The sequence below is a fragment of the Phascolarctos cinereus genome, unplaced genomic scaffold (genome assembly GCF_003287225.1).
Source record: "Phascolarctos cinereus isolate Bilbo 61053 unplaced genomic scaffold, phaCin_HiC Scaffold_5;HRSCAF=322, whole genome shotgun sequence".
Taxonomy (NCBI): domain Eukaryota; kingdom Metazoa; phylum Chordata; class Mammalia; order Diprotodontia; family Phascolarctidae; genus Phascolarctos; species Phascolarctos cinereus.
This window is the reverse complement of record NW_027555958.1, coordinates 163277307-163297018: the sequence shown is the minus strand read 5'-3', so window position 1 is coordinate 163297018 and position 19712 is coordinate 163277307. Positions and strand designations below refer to the sequence as shown.

Genomic DNA, 19712 nt, shown 5'->3' with positions numbered 1-19712 from the left:
ATATTAATTCACTGCCTGACTGAAAGGTGATAGACTCATGATACAGAATAAGACATATATTTTTACATGATCAATATGGGACTTATTTTGTTTGATTATGCACATTTCTTCTTATTTAGGAATAACCACAAAGATTCACATTCTTCACTTATCTGAGAAAGCTGTATATGTCTCAGGCCTTTGTAGGTTATATCTCTAAACTAGACACCAACATCCAAGGCCTGAGGCAAGTGTCTTCCCCTTTTGATAAGAAGGTGAGATGGCAGCTCTACTTTTATAATTCAGGAAGTTTTGCCATTACTATTGGTTGGGACAGGATTGGTCTTGCTTGTGGGTGGTCTTGAGGATTGTGCCATACTTCATGCATATACATACAGTAAATATATAAATATCAGTTATCTGACATTTCATATTCTTCTACCATAGACTTCTCATTACTCTCTTATGGATTTCATTGAGCATGAAAGGATTTTGCAGTGTATTTTGACAAGAATTTTCTTTCTAAGGGTCTTCCATACAGAGGCATACTCTTACAGTTACATTATGAACACATCTATACCCACCTCCTAGCCATACCATATCCTCAGACCAACCTAACAGTCGCTCATTCGAGCTATGTTATCCCTCACACCATATACTATATTCTGTAATTATTATAGTTACTTGTGTCTGATTTCATAACAAGAATGCAGCATCAAGGACTTTTTCTAGTAGAGAAATAGCAGTGGTAGGAGCTTTTTCCTGATTTATCCTAATAACAGCAATGTAATAGGATAATAGGGAGGAATGCCCCTGCAATTGTCCAAGCCTGTGGAATGTTACAATTTTCCTTTCCCAAACTGCATCTTCCTTGGACCCATTTCAAGAATCCATAGATTGGGTTCCCCAGGCAGTAGAAAACTGCCCCATAGACCCAAGTGCCTACACTGTTAGTTCCACATCTTTTACCAGGTAGCAGATGTGCTCTTTGGGTTGAGAGGTGTGCAGGGAGGGATGTGCTGAAACTGGCTTGAAGCAGCTTACAAGAACTAATTTTTAAATTTTCAGCATGAACATTTAACCCTTGGAAATCAGCAAGTGCTGCAAGTCAAGACTTCACTTATTGTTATTCTGATTATCTGGTTTTAAGAAGGAAATGGAGAAAATATTAATAATCCAGATTAAACCTAAAAGTATGTTGTGCTACATTTCGCCCTTGGGAATGTGGTTGTTTTGACATTTACCAACAAACTAGTATCCTTGGTGGGCTGGGGTACATTCTACTAGAGATATAGGTACCCAGAGGTCATCTCAAATGTCAACCTTTTGGTGTAGAATGGGTCGAACTCGTTGGCCATTAATTCATACCCTAATTAGCATAGTCATTGATGTATCAGAAGGGTTGCCACATATTAGATAGTGCTACATATTAGATTAGGGACATAGGAACTATCTCTTATGCATGTATTCCCTGGATTTTGTCTTCATTCTTAATCTTGAGCCTATTTCACGAGCTAGGACTTATTCTTGCATGATCTGGCACTAGTTTTTCCTGGTCTTTGTTTACTAGATTTTTTGTGAGGACTTCAGTCTATCCCAATAGTGATCACCTGCAATTTAGAGGAGTAATTCCTACCTTTTCCCACCTCTTCCCATTCACTCCCTATCCTTGAGATTTAGTGCATCCTACTTTACATAGATCTCCCTTTAGTTTTCCTTTAGGAGAGTTCAGATCCTTCAACTGCACGGATCTCACCAGACTTAATTTGAATTTCAATCTGGGATTTGACATAGTCAATTATTCAATCTCCTGTTTCCATTCCTGAACCAACCAATTAGCAGCCAAGAAGTTGGGACAGATGTTTGTGACTCTGAAATCCTAACACTCTCCCCTGCCCCTTATATTTTTAGGCTATGGCACCAAAATTTCCTGCCATGATGTCCCAAGTGAGTATATTTAAAGGGGGTTGTCTAATTACCCTTGGGATGAAGTTTGTATTGGAGTGGGTCCCTTGGAGATGAGAGGATGGGTTTATCTTCATTCATCTCTGACTAATACCAGACAGGTTAGCAACTGTCCCCATCTTAGTTTCAATCAAAAGTAAGGTTTTCAACACCATCATTTAACTTAGACTCAGCATTATATTAAGTTGTTAGTAGCATAATGATATAGCAAAACAATCTCTGAACCCTCTAAAAGGGTGTGTTCCCTAAATGAGAAAAAAACATGATTTAATTTGAGCAAAGCATTATTACTTTCAGCAAAACAGCATTACCAAATGCTTTGGTATGTGTAATCTCAAATGCTGCCAACAGGACTACTTCCTAGGTCTTGAATAGGAACATCTTATTTGATAAAGATCACAGCGATCAATCTTTATCCTTCAATGAGGAAATGTAATCTCTGGTTTGGAGCTTTATCTGAGACAGGGGTTAAGGGTATAACTCCCATTTCCCCAGCTTGATTTGCTACATAAGTTAGGTCATTCACCTTTATCGCCCATTCAATATTCACTGGCCCTTGCAAAACATTTCAGCAGGTTGTGGGTTGGGAGTGAAACCTTAAGGTTATCTTCTTCCTCTTTTGTTCAGGCTGCATCCAAGGAGCAAAACTGCAACTGTGCTTTCTGTTCATACGGAAATATGCAAAACTTTTTTAATGGCCTTTAATTATAGTAAGTCGGGAAGCAACTGAGGCAGTAGCAGTTAATTGTCTCCCTGTTATTTTATATTTCTTTCTGGGCCTTAATGGGGTGCTATTTCTAAACCTTGCTTTTTGATCTCTGCTTTAGGCTTTCTGGTGTTCTAATCGATAGGGAAGCAAAGTATTCTTACTGTCTCCCAGTTATGGATCTTTACTTTGAGATTTTTCAGCCTTTTAATTAGTCTTAGCTTTGCTTGTGGGTTGCTCCTTTGGTATATATGGTCATAGAATCATAGGATCATAGATTTAGAGCCAGAAGGGACCTTAAAAACCATATATATACATATATATGCATATAAATATATATATGCATATAAATACATATATATATGCACATAAATACATATATATGCATATAAATACATATATACACACATATATTATAACCCTCTTTTTTTACAGTTGAAGAAATCAAGGCTCAGAGAGATTAAATACCTTACCTAAGGTCACACAGATAGTAAGTGGCAAAGTTCTGGTATCTCTAGCAAAATTTCTTATCTTACATAAGATGAAACCCTTTCAAGACTGTTCCAGGGAAGTTGTCAAGCAAATCACAGCTTTACAGATAAATATTTCATCCACATAAATGTATTTTACTTGTGGTTTGGGGGAGAAGGAGGAATCTCCCAAACTGCCATTTACCTTTGTCATATATCAACCATGGCAAAACTTTCTGATTTTGTAGAGTGGAGGGTTTATAAAAATAAATATTTAGAGGAGTACTGATGGATATTTCTTAAAGGAGATACTCACTTAGAGTTATAGGTGAGCTATCCAAACCTCCATGACCAAGACTTAATCTAACTTTTGGGGTCTTAATCAGTCATTTCAATATGCCCCAATCTAGAAAAGGCAGAATTATTGAAAGAAGGTCAGGTTGGAGAAGGTGAAGAGGACTAGGGTTGAAGTAGGGCCTTGGCAGAAGGAAGAAGACAAAGTAAGCAAAATTTAATAAATGCTTTATTAATTGATTGGTAAGGACTCAAAGTTCATTTAGTCAATCCCCTCATTTTACTGACAAGGAAACTGAGACCCAGAGAAGCAAAGTGATTTGGGCCAAGGTCAACCCCCCTGACATTGATCATCCAGTCTTCGCTTAAAGGCTTCTAGTGAAGGGTAACCCATTATCTCTTGAGTCAGCCCATTCCACTTTTGGACTGCTTTAACTGTTAGGAAACTTTTATCATCAAGCCTAAATTAAACATTTATTAAGTGCCTACTCTGTGCTAGGTGCTTGTATCTGGGGATACAAGTTAAAACAACAAGAATCCCTTTCCTCAAAGATCTCACAATCTAATTTGCAAACATGCAAGATATATCTATATATCTATGATAATCTCAGAGGAAAACCATTAACATTAAGGGAGGTTGGGGGTGGGGCTTCTTGCAAAAGACAGAATTTTAGCTAATACTTGAAGGACATCAGGGAAGCTTGGAGGCAGAGACAAGGACTAGAGTCTAGTTCATGGCAGCGGGGTTATAGAAGAGCCCTATGTTGACGTTAGAAAAGGTAAGTAAGTGTATTGATCAGTCACTCTCACCTTGGAGGTATGTAATGTAACACAAAGCTATGCTCTTTTTTTTTACAGTCATATTAAATATATTTCCACATTAGCCATGTTGTAAAAGAGAAATCAGAACAAAAGGCAAAAACTGCAAGAAAGGAAAAAAATCAAAAAATGAAAACAGTATGTTTTGATCTGCATTCAGACCACATAGTTCTTTCTCTGGATATGGATAGCATTTTCCATCATGAGTCTTTTGGAATTGTCTTGAATCATTGTATTGCTAAGAAGAGCTAAGACCATCATAGTTGATCATAGTACAATGTTACTGTCACTGTGTACAATGTTCTCCTGGTTCTTCTCACTTCACTCAGCATCAGTTCATGTAAGTCTTTCCAGGTTTTTCTGTCTGCTCATCATTTCTTATAGCACAACAGTATTCTATTACATTCACATACCAAAACTTGTTCAGCCATTCCCCAACTGATGAGCATCCCCTCAATTTCCAATTCTTTGACAGCACAAAAAGATATGCTTTTCTTATGTGGAAATAGCAATACGTCTTTGGTTTTGCTTTTATAAATAGTACCTATAAGGGTACTTGTTCAACAGCCAACTGACCTGACAAGGATGAAACGTGGCTTTGCTTGGACTAAATTAAATGGTTTAAGAAGGTTTTCTTTTTTTGGATATGCCATAGATTTAAATGACAATTGTTCTGTGAATGAATGACTGATGAATGAATACTGTTAATTGAACTTTTACCTAAACTTGATGACTATATTCTCTCATATCATGGAATTTTTCTTGGTTTAGGACTACAAATTGTAATTCCAAAAGACCTTTTTTTTTTCAAATAGAGATTCCCAAACACACAGGAGAAACTCTGCCTCTTGGACCTTTCTTTCTCTGAGCAGAAATGTACAGAATTGGAATAGTTTGATTAATAAAATTTGTCTCTGGCAGGCTTATACTTAATATGAAGAGTATAGCTTCCACCTCCCCTTTCTCTTGGATATCTGAAAGGAAGGAGAATCCTGATGTCATAGTCTCCCTAAGTAGTACCCTGTTTAAAACCACTACCATGGGTGCTATAAGAAGAAGCCAAAAAGTAACATGAAATATGGTTACTATACTTCCTTCAGAGAAACTAATCCAGAGGAATTGCCAAAGCCTGATCTGGAATTGATTGCAAAAATCAGGCATTGTCCACTAGTGGCCAATAACATTTCCCCCGTTTCCTTTCCTTTTTCTCTTCTTCTTTCAACTTTTTGGAAATTCTTTGCATAGAAACATCCAGGTAGTTTCAGATGTCTATATTGTTCTCTGTTTAAAAATATTTAGATACCTAGATAATTTCCTGTCCATTATTCATATGTCATCTCTTTTCTCTACTTCATGGGCTAAATTAGGTTGTCACTACACTCAACTTTAAGCAAAGGCCGTGGTCTTGTTTCGCTGTCTTTTAGTTTTTCAGTTTTTTGTTTTTAGTCTTTGTCAATGAGAATTATCTTTCAGTCTTATAATCATAGCTATTCACTTCTTATGTGTGGAGATTTATGGAGAGACTAGTATTTATGGGTACAGAGAAAGGGACAATGTATATTACTTCTATGTTATATATTACTTTAACATCTTTCATACTTTCTCACATTTACACCATAAGTCTCCACCATTTTTTGGAAGGTGTGAAATTGTTATTATACTTAAAAAAGGAGAGGGAAAGAGGAAGAGAGTTAGGCTTTATCTCTGTGGAGTATTTGGACAATTAGAGTACCGAATTATTAGAATACCTAGTGTTGAGATGAGATTGGGGTATATTCTTTGGGTTCAGGGAGATTTAGGGGAAAAAAAGCAAAAGCCTAAAAATTAGGAAGTCTGGGAAACACAACATCTTTATTTCTTTTATTTGTTTACTTATTTTAAACCTTAGGGAGTTTGTGATGAAAGAGCTCAGACCTGTTCCCCCCCGCTAGAGTTCAATTATTCCCTAGCATCTTTCTTTCTAATACTCCTTTCTCAGAAGCTGTCACGACCACTTGCGGTCCTGCAGTCCCACAGAGAGACATTAGCCCGCTTATTTTCCATCTCTCTTTTCTTTCCTCAGTTTCTCTCTGAAATCTTTATAAATCTCTTTTCTGGGAGGAGTGTCCAAGCGGGTGGAAGTCTGAATACAATGAAACCTGAGAATTTCTGTCACTCTCTGCATATGGTCCTAAGTGCTTTAATCCCAATTAGGGGCGGCTGACACACGGTCCTATTCATCCCAATCAGCCCTTGAATACATTTGCCTAGAAATGAACTTCACAAATAGAGTCTTGGCTAAATGTGCCCAGCAGCAAGGAAAATCGAATTGAGTGAGGGGCTCATTCTGAGGCGATCCGGGGAGAAAAGGTATGAATTTATAAGGTACACCGAAACATTTCAATTCAGCTACAAGCTCACTGACTTTTATTTGCATCATGTCAACCGAAAGAACCAAGAAATACGTTGAGGGAATCCGGTTAAAAGGCAACTTTATAGAGGCTCTGAATACTTTATAGAGCCGCTTCCAATGGACGCCCCTCTCCCCTTTTAAAAACCTAGTCTGGGATGTGCCCCATTCCTCCTCTCCTTTCCAACCCTCCCACCCCTTCCCCCGTTCTTGCCGTCGGCTCACGAAGGAGTCTTGCAATTAAGAATAAAATGTCCAAATTGAGATGGTGTCATCTGGTGGGATTCCCATAGAAGCGGCGTGGCTATTCAGAAACAACCTTAATATCCCACCCGCATCCAGTCTGAGCTGCGCAGCTGGTTGGGGGAAGGCTGGATCCTCGAAGCCGGACATGACTCAGGTTCCAGGACAATCCAGACCAGGGGAGATCAGAAGGGCCATGTTCCAAGAAAAGCGACACTCCTTGGGGAAGGGTTACTTTTCCCTTCTAAACTTAGCGTCCAGGCCAATTTAGAGTCCGTCCCAAATATGTGATGGAAAGGAAGCTTCAGAACAGATCGTCTAGCAAAACTATTGCCCTTTCTGGATGCAAAGGCTGTCCAGGCCCGCGGTCCTCGCCATCTGCCTTCTTTCTATCCGGCTTGAGGTCTGGAAAGGGGCCTAAGAGCTCGGGGGAAATGATGGCTCTCCTTCCAAGTGGCTCAGAGACTAACTGGGTTGCTCAACGACCTTTTTTGGTCGTTTGCGCAGGGCCGCGTTACAACGAGGAGAGCCCATTGTCTTTGGAGGGAGCTCTCAGGTGCGAGGGTGGGTAGCAGGATGATTCTATCCCCAAAGAAGGAAAAACCTTCCCAAAGCCACCTCTGCTCGAGGCACCTCGGCCTGAAAGATCCCTCGAAGCTTTGGGTTCCGCTTTTTACCTCTTCAGAGGACCCTAAGGTCAGGTTAGAGTTGCCGGGTTCGCTCTAGTGCAAGGATCTCGCTTGGTGAACCGCCTGGAGGCCGACGGCATTTTGTTCCTACGCTTCTCCCGGGCACAATGCAGTTGGCCCTGTCTACAGGCATTCATGCTGATTTGAATGTAATGTTGAACCTTCTCGGGGCTGGAGCAGTTTGAGGGGATGAATGGAGCTCCCTGGTGGGACATTGCTCCCTGCAACTGTGCCTCTTTGGATGACTGTTGTTCCTTAACATTCATGCCTCATTATGGGGCAACCTGTTAAATCAAAAAGAACACTGTGCCAGAGTGTTCCTCCGGGGCATGGGCAGTTCAGCGCTGGGCATAAATAAGGGCTGGCTTGTAAAATATCTTTCATCGAAGCTGGGCCGCAAAAGTGATTTCGCTTTAATGGTACTTCGGGAAGCCCAGCTTAAGTCTATAAAAAGCGATAGTGGAATGTTTTGATTGAGTCTAAACATTGTCTTTGAATAAGGCTGAAACCATGTAATTAATGTGTCTTTTTAATAAGGGACAATACGGTCATTCAAGCTATTTAATTTCATTTAATTTTCCATCCCATTTGCTCCACAGACTGCTTTTACTTTTAACACCCAGCCTTTCATGCCGCATCTTGCTCCAGTGGGCACATTAGATTGGTTTCACCCTTGCTTTTTAGGGAAGGAAAAATAAAAGAAAATGTGTTCCTTTCCTCTTTTGTGGGCAATTTATTTCACTTGGGGAACTTCAACTTTGAGCCACAGGACAGAATAAAAATTGGCGAGCTGGTGTGAATGCTTCTAGAGCAGGGCCTTTCTTTTCTCGGGGGATGGGAACCAGCCACAATTGGCTATATTAATAAATAACTTTCCTCACAGTCGGCCTTTACATGGTCCTATTGATAAAATTGTTCGCGTGTCGTTCACGCTTTTTGACTCATTAAGGAGGGGACAGGGAGGCTCCCCAAACCAAGCAGTAGGGTCTCTCTCTCCCCCTTCCCTCAGCCGCTCTGGTAATTTAAACTGGGTGTCATCCTAGAGTCTCCAGGCCAGAGGTTATAGGGACATGTTCATGGCTTAAATTTATTGCCCTCTACTTCTTGGTTCTTCCCTCCCTTCCCGCCCCCACCCCTTTTTCTTTTACCATTCATGAGTTTGATCAAAGGAGCCATCTTCCTCCCCCACAGCAGTCCGGCCAGGACTGACCACAACAGTGAAGTTTGGGGGTGAAAAATTATTTTTAATCCCATTGGCGATGACCAAGAAATGGTATCATTTGTTTACATAGTCCCGCAGACAGGTGTGTGTTCCGTATTGATGCTGTAGGAAGAGCCAACGTTAACTCGGCTGGCTCGGCAATCTGCAACTTCCACTCCCTTCGCTCTCCGTCGCCCTTCTGCCACCCTTAGATCTGCCTAAAGGACTTCTCCCAAGGAGAAGAGGTGTAATTTTGTGTTCAACTTTACATCCCAACAGCCTGCGATCCTTATCTAGCCTGTGGGCCACAAAAGTTTAGGCAGCTCAATGGGATTTTAGAAGGAACCCAAGTGGAAGAGGCTGCCTGTTTGTCTGTTCTCCTGCCGTGGCACTGGAGAATCTCTAGAGACACTTGCCCAAGTGACCCTACCTTGCCTAACTGGGTTCAAATGCCATTTTTCGCAATCTCTGTACCTTCAGAATACTACAGACTGGTTATCGCAGTCTAATGACAACCAGCTTGATGAATAGATCCGAGAAGGCAGGGAAACCCTAGCAGTTTAGCACGTCATTAACAGTAGACATTTACCTACAGATTTATTAATTTGTAGATACCAAAGATATAGTACTCAGTTCCAAAAATATGGAGAGCCATTGATGCCTTTTAGTCTCCTCCTTTCCCTTCTCTTTTTGTCAAGGAATGGCATCCATCCTTAGTGTTATATCGCTCACAAAGGACCCACGTCCTAACCATCATCAATACTGGTAGAAAAAATGAAGCTCCAAACTCTCCTGGAAGAGTTTCCCATCAAAGGCCGTCTTCTGGAAGGTGAATCCTAGTGAGATATACCTGATCTCATTCAGAGCAATCAACCTTTCAAAACTTTCTAGAAGCAGCGATGGCTGAGGCAAATAATAGAAGTGATGTGGGAAGCAGAGGAGGCCTTTCATTCTATTATTTGCTCACCCCAAAAATTTTCGTGAGCATGTAAGGGAATCAATCTTCAGGTAATTAAAATTTTAAAATTTAAATGAAGGCTGAATTCAAAAGATAAAATAGAAGACATCTAAGAAGTACTCTTTAGATTCGATATAATTTTTTGATCCAGTTTATTAACTAGAGAAATTGGTTATCAAAATGGCTTTCCTTGTCCAACTGATCAATACTTAACTACTTCTCTTCCTGCATATGAAAAATTGGATTTTAGTAAAAAATCTGGTTGTATCAGGGGAGGCTAGATCTTTTGATGGATTTCTTTTAAAGTATTTCTATGAACACGGGAATTCCGGTGGATTGGCATCTGAGGGAAGATGTTCTGGTGAAGAGCTATAACTGGGGTCCACAAATTTTACTTTCTGGGACTCCACTCGGTCCTGGACCCCGAGTTACCCCGTAGCCTGGGAGGTTTGTTTATCCAGTACTCTATGTGACTCTCCAGCTGGGTTTCCCACTAAGCCAAATAAAGTCATACCCTCTGTGTTCAGAAGTGCAATGATGTATAGCTAACCTCTTGTCTTTTAAAAGGCCTCCAAATGCTTCATATTTTGGGGAAAATGGGAGCAGAAGGAAGAATAAAGCTGTTATAAATAGATTACTGGCCTGAAACCAATCCACTGAAATGGTAATATGGTCGTTATTTAAAAAGTGTAGGTATTTTCTGGTGTTTTCCCATCAAGTACCTGCCCAATTTCTGTATGGCACACGCCAGGAATCAATAGAAGTTAACAAGTCCTCAAAACATTCTCCATCTCTTTGTTTAATCTCCTTTACAATAAAGCCAAGGGAAGAGAATTAAAAATCTTTGAAGTATGCTCAGCCTCAAAAGAATCAGCCAAGTAGACTTAAAGTAGTCACTTATTTTCCAAAACTGGTTTGTCGGGGAACAATAAAAGGAAGTAAAATTTATGGAGAAATTATACAGTGGATTTGTCACTTAAAATATCGTAACTGTCTCGGGGACAATACCCCATGCTGAGGATTAATGGTCCCGCCAGACCTTTGATTCACCAGCGCCTTTTCTTTGCCCTTGACAAATTGGATTTTTAGGAATGGGAAGGTCGCCTGGACCATTGTTTGTTAGCCATTCAGAGGACTTGATTATGCAGGGGGGTGAGGGAAAGACTCCATGTGACCCTCTTGGATGGAACTCTGCAGCTGCTCTAAGAGCTCAACTCTCTCACCAAACTCTGCGCCCTAGAGCCTCAGCGTGCCAAAAGGGGAGCCCTCCTGGTCCAATTGAAAAGCCGGCGTGCATCCACAAGCCGCGTCACTCTGCGGGCGGAGATTCGCCTGGGTTCATCCTTCTCCCTGGCTTGTCTCTGTCACTCCAACCCTGTTAAGTAGTTTGGGCTCCTGATTGCTTGTACCCACAGGCAGCGATGCACACAAACAGGGCTGCCGCCATCAGCGTGAGCGCAGAGAGCTGCATCCCAGCCGGACTGCGCTTGGGTCCTGTGCCCGGCATCTTCAAACTGGGCAAATACTTGTCAGACCGCAGGGAGCCAGGACCCAAGAAAAAGGTATTTTCTGTTCTCTGCCCCCTTCTTCTGCCTCTGCTTCGACAACCTTCTCCTTTCCCAGTAACACGCAGCTCTCCCATCCCGGGGCGGGGATGAGGAAGGGAGGAAAGCTAGAGAGAAGGGATTTTATTCTTTCTCTGACTGCTCTGCTTTTTAGAAGTCCGATTCTCAATCCAATCTAATTAAACGAAAGCCGGAGTGGAGAGTTGGGCTGGTGGGGTAAGGGGGGTGTGTGTGAGATAAGGCTGAGCAGAAGCAGAAAGTTGGGATTTTAGTTGACTCTTTTAGAAATTGAGCGCTCTCCGAACCCAGGTCCCAAACTTCCCTTTTCAGATTGCCTGGGTGCTGAAGATTGTGGGTCAGTCAGGCTTGTGGTTTGGGGTGGTGGTGATGGCATGTGGCTAGGTGAACGAATTTCCCTGTTCCCTGATGGAGGGGAGGGAGAGATAGTTTCGGGGAGAGCGTGGGGACCGATCTCAGGGGCAGCAAACAATAATCCTGTCATGTTTTACTCCTCCCTGAACTATATAGTAGGTTGATGAAATGAGAGGGAGTAAGTACATTATAACTTTTGGAGCTGAGGGATGTATTGGTTTGTAGTAATTGTGAAAGACAATTCCTATTTTGAAGTTTAAAAAATTATATTATTATTTCAGGTTTCCCCAGTTCATTAGATAACAAAAATATTAGATAACAAAAAATATTTTCAGTATAGGGTAGTAGGATAATGAATGGGGGTGGGAGCAAGAGAGCGCTAGTACCATTGCAAGGGTCAAAACGACACCGTCCATCAAAGTCTTGTCCTAGATGCTGCTTGAGTGAGCAGTGAACCCAACTTGGGTTGGGTCATTGGTTCCCATCGAAGTCCCAGCTCTAGAAAAAGCGTCAGTTCTGGAGCTCAGTCCAGAGGCCAGGGAACTGATTAATATCCTAGTGATGGAGAGCTGTACATGACAAGCCCACCCAGGCACAAGAGGGATAGGAAGGTCGTTAGCATCTGGGAGAACACGTCAAACTTTCCAAAGGCACACCTGACCTATACAGAGTCTAACGTTGGAGAATATCTAAAAGGACGGATAAACTGTCACCCTAGGGGAGAAAGGGTCTAGAAAGGTCCTCACTTAGGTGTCCAAAGGAAATTTGATGGAATTGAAAGAGATTAAAATTGGGAAGACAGGAAAACAATTTGAATGTGCCTCTTCTTCAGGAATTGCCATAATCTCATCCCCTCAGTTGTACTTCAGTTTCTATCTCAAATACATACTCCCTATTCCCAAGGCAAAGGCAGAGCTGAATTTACACCATGCTTTTCCTTTGAAACCGCCTTTTAATTACCTTTAAACGTCCTACCAGGCCTCTCAAATTCAGTTCTCATCTGGAGCTATTGGTTTTTCTCCTTAGGCTGCTTTGTTCGGATGACTTTTATTGCACGGTCCTTGAACGATCTGATACCTCTTTTTCTCTTTGTGGGAGTGAGGCAGATTATGAGGTAGGAGACTTAGGGTCTGTAGGAAGCATCATTCTCCTACAAGAGAAACCTAGGACTGGAAAGAGCTCTGGCCCAGACAGACAGAGCTTTTTCCAAAGTAATCCAAAACTCAACGTTAAACAAAACTGGGGGCGAGGAGGTCGGAACGGGTACAAAAAAACTACTCATACTTTCCAGAGAATCCAGGGTGTCTACTCCTGCTGCAGAACCTTAACGGAACTGTTGAAATGAACAGCTATATTCCCCACAGTTGGAGATGTCCTAAGAATTTCGACACCACTTTATCCTCTCCCTGCTACTCTTCTATGACTCCCCCCCCAAAAAAAAAGCCTAGATGTTAAACGGTTAAGAAACTCATTCAGTTTTTGGAATGCAGGTGGGATGTAAGCAAGATCCTCCATCTTCTTTGGCTTGGGTCTTACAGTGAAAGGAAATGACTATTGCTTCTTGTTTGCAGGTACGAATGGTGAGAGGAGAGTTAGTGGATGAATCTGGAGGATCCCCTCTAGAGTGGATAGGGTTAATTCGAGCGGCCAGGAACACTCAGGAACAGACTCTGGAAGCTATTGCGGACTTACCAGGAGGACAGGTATTTGGGTTTACCTATTTCCTCTCCTGAAACAAACTCTCTCCAATCCTCTCACTCCGAAAACTTTCTCTGAAAGTGCAGCTACTTTACACCTTAGTTGCGTTTTTCATAAACTGCAGATAAAATGACGCTGTTAAAAATCTCTTCCCTAACAGATTTTCTATAGGGCTCTGCGAGATGTCCAGCCAGGTGAGGAGCTGACTGTGTGGTATTCGAACTCCTTGGCTCAATGGTTCGACATCCCCACCACTGCTACTCCTACACACGATGAGAAAGGTACTAACTACTTGGATGAGTGGGGGGGCAGGGGGGCGGAAGATAACCCTGGGATAGGGTTATAGTCGCCCGTTTATGGCCCATGCACTTCCTTTAAGGTTGAGGGAAAAAATCTTACAGGTTTTCAGCAACTTTTCTGAACATAAGGTAGTTTTAAAGTAGCTGTCTGCAAATGTTTTTAGCTTCCACCGACGGTAAAGGATTACGAGCTTAGTTGTCACCTAGAAATTACTGTCCATAGTGCACCACTTGCCCAAATTCAAATAGGGAGTCAGGAGATCTAGGTTCTGAAAGTCCTGCCTCTGCCAAAAGTGTGAGATTTGGTGGAAGCCATTTTACCTTTCCAGGCCTCAGTTTCCTCAGCTGTTAAAGCGAGGAAGTTGGCTTAGATTTATCTCTAACGCGAATTTCAAATCTAGTGCTCTATGATTGCAAATTTTTGTTAATAATTTAAATAATTCATTTTGGAGAAAGATTATTCTTGATCTTTTCTTGACCCTTCCTCTTCTTACCAACAAGAATAGAAAGCAAGATAAAGAAAATATAACAGTAATTGGGCCTTAAATAATGAGTATGACATAAAAATAAAGACCTTTCTAGTTGACAGAAATATACTTCCTAAGTATAGAGATTTACTCCGTTTTAGCAACATTACGGTACTTTCCAATCGGCCAGTTGGCGGCTCCTTCAGGTTCCCCCACACTTAAATTGTGTTTATTCATTCCACCCCCTCCCCATTTAAATTGAATTTGGTACTTTTCCCAGTTTCTACTTAGATTTATTTGATCCTTTCCAAAACCAACAGCCTATTTATGCAAATTAGGATGCAGTAACTAAAGATGAAACCGTTTTCACTTCCCTAGAAGAAAAGTGAAGAATACTTCCCCGGGGAAGGCGGAGCTGAGGAGCAGAGCGGAGTAGGACTTCTTTAAGTCATTAGGCCCCACCATCAATACACCAAGCTTCCATCAGTTTTCTTTATATTTCAATTGCTTCGGGCTATTTGAAATCAGTATCAGAAACATAAAAAACGAAACACCAAAAAGTAAAAGAAGGGATTTTGTTGAATCGGAATACACAGCTATACTTCTTTTTAATCTATCGGCTCAGTCACCTCATTTATGAAACTAGACCTTAAGGATTTGAAGAAATTAATACAATTTTGGGACTATGTCTTGAAAATGAGGCAGCAGAATGAAGTGCATTGAATGCCCTGCTTAAACTTGCTTAATACTGTTCTTGTTCACTTCACTTGTTTTTTACTTTTCTGTGTTTGTGTACATGCAAACGTCTAGATAAAATTGCTCTAAGAACTCTTGTTTTATGCACCACATCAAGCTAAATCTTATCAACTACTTTTGGTAAAAGAAAAAAAAAGTACATTCAAATATACATACACAAAAAGTACATTCAAATATATATATTCTGACACATGAATCTAAAAACCCGAGACCCTTTTTTAGGGATAACTAATGGTCACAGGAACAAATTTTGGAATAATGGTCTTAATGTTTTCTATTTCTTTTCATTGGTTAAATGAGCATTTGCTAATGGGGGAAAACAGCAGTCACAATTCTCAATAATCTTTTTGAGGATTTGAAAGCCTTAGATACCCATTCCTATATTATTCTGAATACCAACTTCTCCCTAGCTTCCAGATGTTTCAAAGAAACCTTTACAGTGTGAGGGACCCAAAAAGAAAACAAGACAAATATTACACATTAAGTACATTTATTATATTTTGCCCATATGTAGGATCTTAGAAAACTATTCTAGGCATTTGGGATAACTGTAGAGGAGTCTACTTTAGCATTAGACATAGGTTATTTTCCACGTTCAAAAGTGAAAATAAAATATTCACTTAAAGCTGAGTAGGTCACAGAAGGGGCACCTTTCATTCCTATGTATTTGTTAACTTGGGCAGGATTCAAAACAACAGTGAGACAGAATAATTTTGGCCCTTTACCATGAAAACAATGCTAAATTTGGTTCCTACTCTTGCTGAATTATTTAGGAAAGACTTAAAAAAAATCCTCACTTAAAAAAAAGTTCTCAATTCTGGGGGCGGTGGTGTCAGGGCAATTTAGAATCAAAACATTAGGTTAACAGAGCCTAAGCCATTTCTCTGATATACCTATCTACACATATATGTGTAGATATATCTATATCTATATATATAGATATAGATATACCTATCTACACATATATGTGTAGATATATCTATATATCTATATATATAGATATATCTATATCTATATCTATATATCACTTATTTTACCTGGGCTCAGAATAAGTTAGTAAGATTACTCTGAGCTGCTCTAGAACAAAGGATTTTTTGGACAACTGTTCTAGGCTGGTTCATTTTTTCTATCCAGATGGAATAACCCCTGGCCCTGCACCTGTTTCAATCAGTGATACCTATAACAGAAAGGTTATCATTTATGGGAAAATGGTATCGTTAAACATTTTTGAGAGTAGTGTTTGCTTTGAGGGTGACATTCTGAATGCCCTGACTGAATACCTGTGTATATTGAGGAAGTTTTGGATTTTTAATGTAGTGTAGGGATAATAGCATTTTTGTGGCTAAGCCACAAGTTATGCTCATTTCTTTCTCCACTAACTTCTTTTGGAGGTTCACCCACCTCATCCTTATAAATCAGTAGAATGAGTGAGCCTGTTCAAAAGATAGCTTTCCCTGCTGAGCACAGTACAAAATGACATCTTTTGGGGAAACAATCCCTGAATACTTGATACTTTATTTTTTAAAAATGGGAGTGTTATGAAGACTATATTGGATTTTTCAACTTATTACTTGCGCTGTGGCTCAAACATACAATTAAAATTTCAATAATATTGATTAAGAAAATAATTCACTTGTAAAATCTCTGCATACTTTAGTAGGATCAACCATATTTTTCTTTAGAATAATATAGAAAGCTTTTCCCCAGGCCTTTACTGATTCCTAATTAATGCTGAAGTGTCTGAGAGTTACTTAGATATATGAAAGGAGACATAATAAGACTACGAAATATTTGGACTGTCTAGTTTGAGATCTTTCTTCCATTAAATTAAAAGGGGGCAAAGGATAGAAAAAAACCAACCCAGGAATAATTTTGAAGAATAGCAAATCATAGTCCCTACGTGGTCCTTTCGGTTTGTCACGCTCCAGGAAAACCTCAGGCAAAGTGTTTAAGGCTGGGAGGGAGAGGGATGGGTGGGTGGTGAACACAAAAGACATTGTCCTGTGAAAAGGAATGATTACATATGGCCCATACATACAGGATATTGTCTCGCCTGGTAATGAGGAGCTCATGACCATTAGATTGGCCTTTGTTCAGTTTATCCAAACTCCTTGACATACGCCACTTATTCTGCAAACGTCAACAGATGGGCCAGAGCACACCACAAGCCTCGACACATGATTTAAGGGAACAGCTGTTCTGGTCTGTCCTCACACAAGCCGGATCAGCTCTGCACTGCCTTAGTCCATACTCTACTCAGCTCAGCCCAGTCTACTCAGTTCCCTTCTTCGATTGATTCCCAGGAGGTGTGAGCAGTACCAAGCCAGGTCGACCGCCCCAGGACTATAGAAAGGCCCTGGAGTTCAGATGAGAGGATGGGAAATACATTATTTAAGGTTTCCTCGGGTCTTTATTTCTCCTGGGAACACAAGAAACTTGCAGATAGGCAGGCGAATAGACATCGGTAATTTAAAGACAGAGCGATCCATCTAAATCAATAAAGAAAAGTGTGTCACACTCCTCTTTAGCCTCTCGTATCATCCAGTCTTTTCACCTGATGCCCTGTCTTTCTGTCGTAGGGGAGGAGCGTTACATCTGCTGGTATTGCTGGAGGACTTTTCGGTACCCCAACAGCCTCAAGGCTCACCTGCATTTCCACTGTGTGCTCAGTGGAGGCGGGGGTCGCCCCTTCCTGCCCCACGAGCACGTGGCCCGTCCAGCCGCTGCCCCGGCCCTCGACAGCTTCCGCCTCTCCCCAAAATCCGCCGCTCCAGAGCTCGCTGTGGCTGCCCCCGCGGCCCCTCTGCGAAATCCCTCGCAAGGGCCGCCACCTCCCCACCAGGCCTATGGGGCGCGCGAGGGGATCAAGCGCGAGGTGTCGTCGTCCACCTCGCCGCCGCCCCCTGGCAAGCTAGGGGCTTCGGCCAAGAAGGCGGGTGTGTTCGGCCGCGAGGAGCAGGAGCGCGCCCTGGACATGAGCGTGGGCCCAGCCAGGGGGCATGGCCACTTTCTCGGCATGGTAGGCGGTTCCCCGTCCGGGTCGGGCGGCCTGGCTTTCTGTCCGGGGGCTCGCTCTGCCTTCAAGCCCACAGGCCTCGCCAAGGCTGCTGCTTCGGTGGCGGCCCACGGCGGCGACTCCTACCGAGAGGACAGTGGGGGCAGGTGCTGGAAAGGCCGGAGGTGGTCTGGGTTTTGGCAAGCTCTTAGGCGGGGTCAAGCTCGGTGGCCGTCCTGGGCATGAACCCCTGGTGGCGAGCGGCGGAGGAGGTCACCACCACCACCACCATCACCACAGCCACCACCACGCCAAGTGCTTGCACGCGGGAGATGGCCCCCCGCAGCCTCCTCCTCCTCCCCCGCCTCAGCCCCCCCCTCCTCCCGTGCTGCCCTGCGCCGGGGCCCTTCGGGGCTTCCCACTCTTCTCCAGCCACCTGGAGGAGGCGTCGGCATTCAAGCACGTGGAGCGGGCCCTGCCGGCTGGCGGGCTTCCCAACAGCCGCTACGCCCAGGTACCCCAGGCCGCGGGGTTGCATCTGGAGCGCTTTTCGCTCCCTCCTTTTGAGGCTGGGGGGCCTCAAGTCCTACCCTGGGGAATGCAGCCACCTCCCAGCCGTCATGCCGGCCTTCACAGTGTACAACGGGGAGCTGTTGTACGGCTCCCCTACGGCCGCCGCGGCCGCTGCTGCCTACTACCCTCTCAAGCTGCACTTCGGCAGCCTGCTCAAGTACCCCGAGTCAGTGTCTTACTTCAGCGGACCCGCGGCGGCTGCGGCTGCTGCGGCAGCGGCTGCTGCTGCGGCTGCGGCTCTGAATTCGAGCGAGCTGGGCTCTCTGGCCAGCATCGACCGAGAGATCGCTATGCACACTCAGCAGCTGTCCGAGATTGCCGCCGAGAAAAGCCGCGGCCACCTGGACGGGGCGCTGCAGCCCATCGGGGTCCCCGGCGGAGGCGGGGGAGGTGGGGGAGGCAATGGCGGGGGTGGAGGGCCAGCGGTTGGCGGGAAGCCAAAGACAGGCCACCTCTGCTTGTACTGCGGCAAGTTATACTCCCGCAAATACGGGCTCAAGATCCACATGCGGACTCACACGGGCTACAAGCCACTCAAGTGCAAAGTGTGTTTGCGGCCCTTTGGCGATCCCAGCAACCTCAACAAGCACATCAGGTTGCACGCAGAAGGTAACACCCCGTACCGCTGCGAGTTCTGCGGCAAGGTGCTGGTCCGGCGCCGGGACTTGGAGAGACACGTCAAGTCCCGCCACCCGGGCCAGAGCGTCCATGCCAAGACGAGTGAAGAGCAGGGCTGTGCCCAAGGTTACCCACCAGAGCCTGGGGATCCCAAGAGCGACAACGACAGCGATGTGGACGTCTGTTTCACCGACGATCAGAGCGATCAGGAAACGGGGGGCAGTAGGGACCGAGATTCGTAACCTCCTCTTCAAAAGGAAGCTCGGAGAAAGGAAACAAGGGAAGGGAGGGTGTAGGGCCCATCCTGGATGGAAAGGGGAATCACACAGCAGAAGAGAGATGTGGTCTAGGAGGAGAATCCTTGAATTTCCTGCACAGGATTTGGAACAGCGCAAAGGTTTCTCTGGCTCTCCGCAAAGTGCCAGGGCAAAAGGTTAGTTAGGGGCCAGCTGACATAAAATAGAGCCAATCCCAGTCCATTGGGGGAAAGAAGAGGGGGCACGTTGCCCGCACTCTTTTGCCCCTTAGGTACTCTGGTAAGGCGTCCCACCTGACCGCCAAAGCATTCACCTGTCCAGGGTCTGGAGTCGAATTAAACCCAATGTTGCACCGACACGTTGAGGCCAATATTTTAAATACCACATATTTTTCTGGGA

At 43.3% G+C, this 19712-nt stretch overlaps 1 protein-coding gene across 1 annotated transcript; it reads left to right on the top strand.

Annotated features, from left to right (window-relative positions):
• The first annotated feature begins 7883 nt into the window (after window positions 1-7883).
• Window positions 7884-19298, top strand: PRDM13 (PR/SET domain 13). The gene is given in 7 exon segments (XM_020998337.1): window positions 7884-7973; window positions 11129-11275; window positions 13222-13353; window positions 13509-13629; window positions 17450-18045; window positions 18047-18436; window positions 18438-19298. Coding segments are annotated over 7 exon segments (2337 nt in total).
• Window positions 19299-19712: the final 414 nt, after the last annotated feature.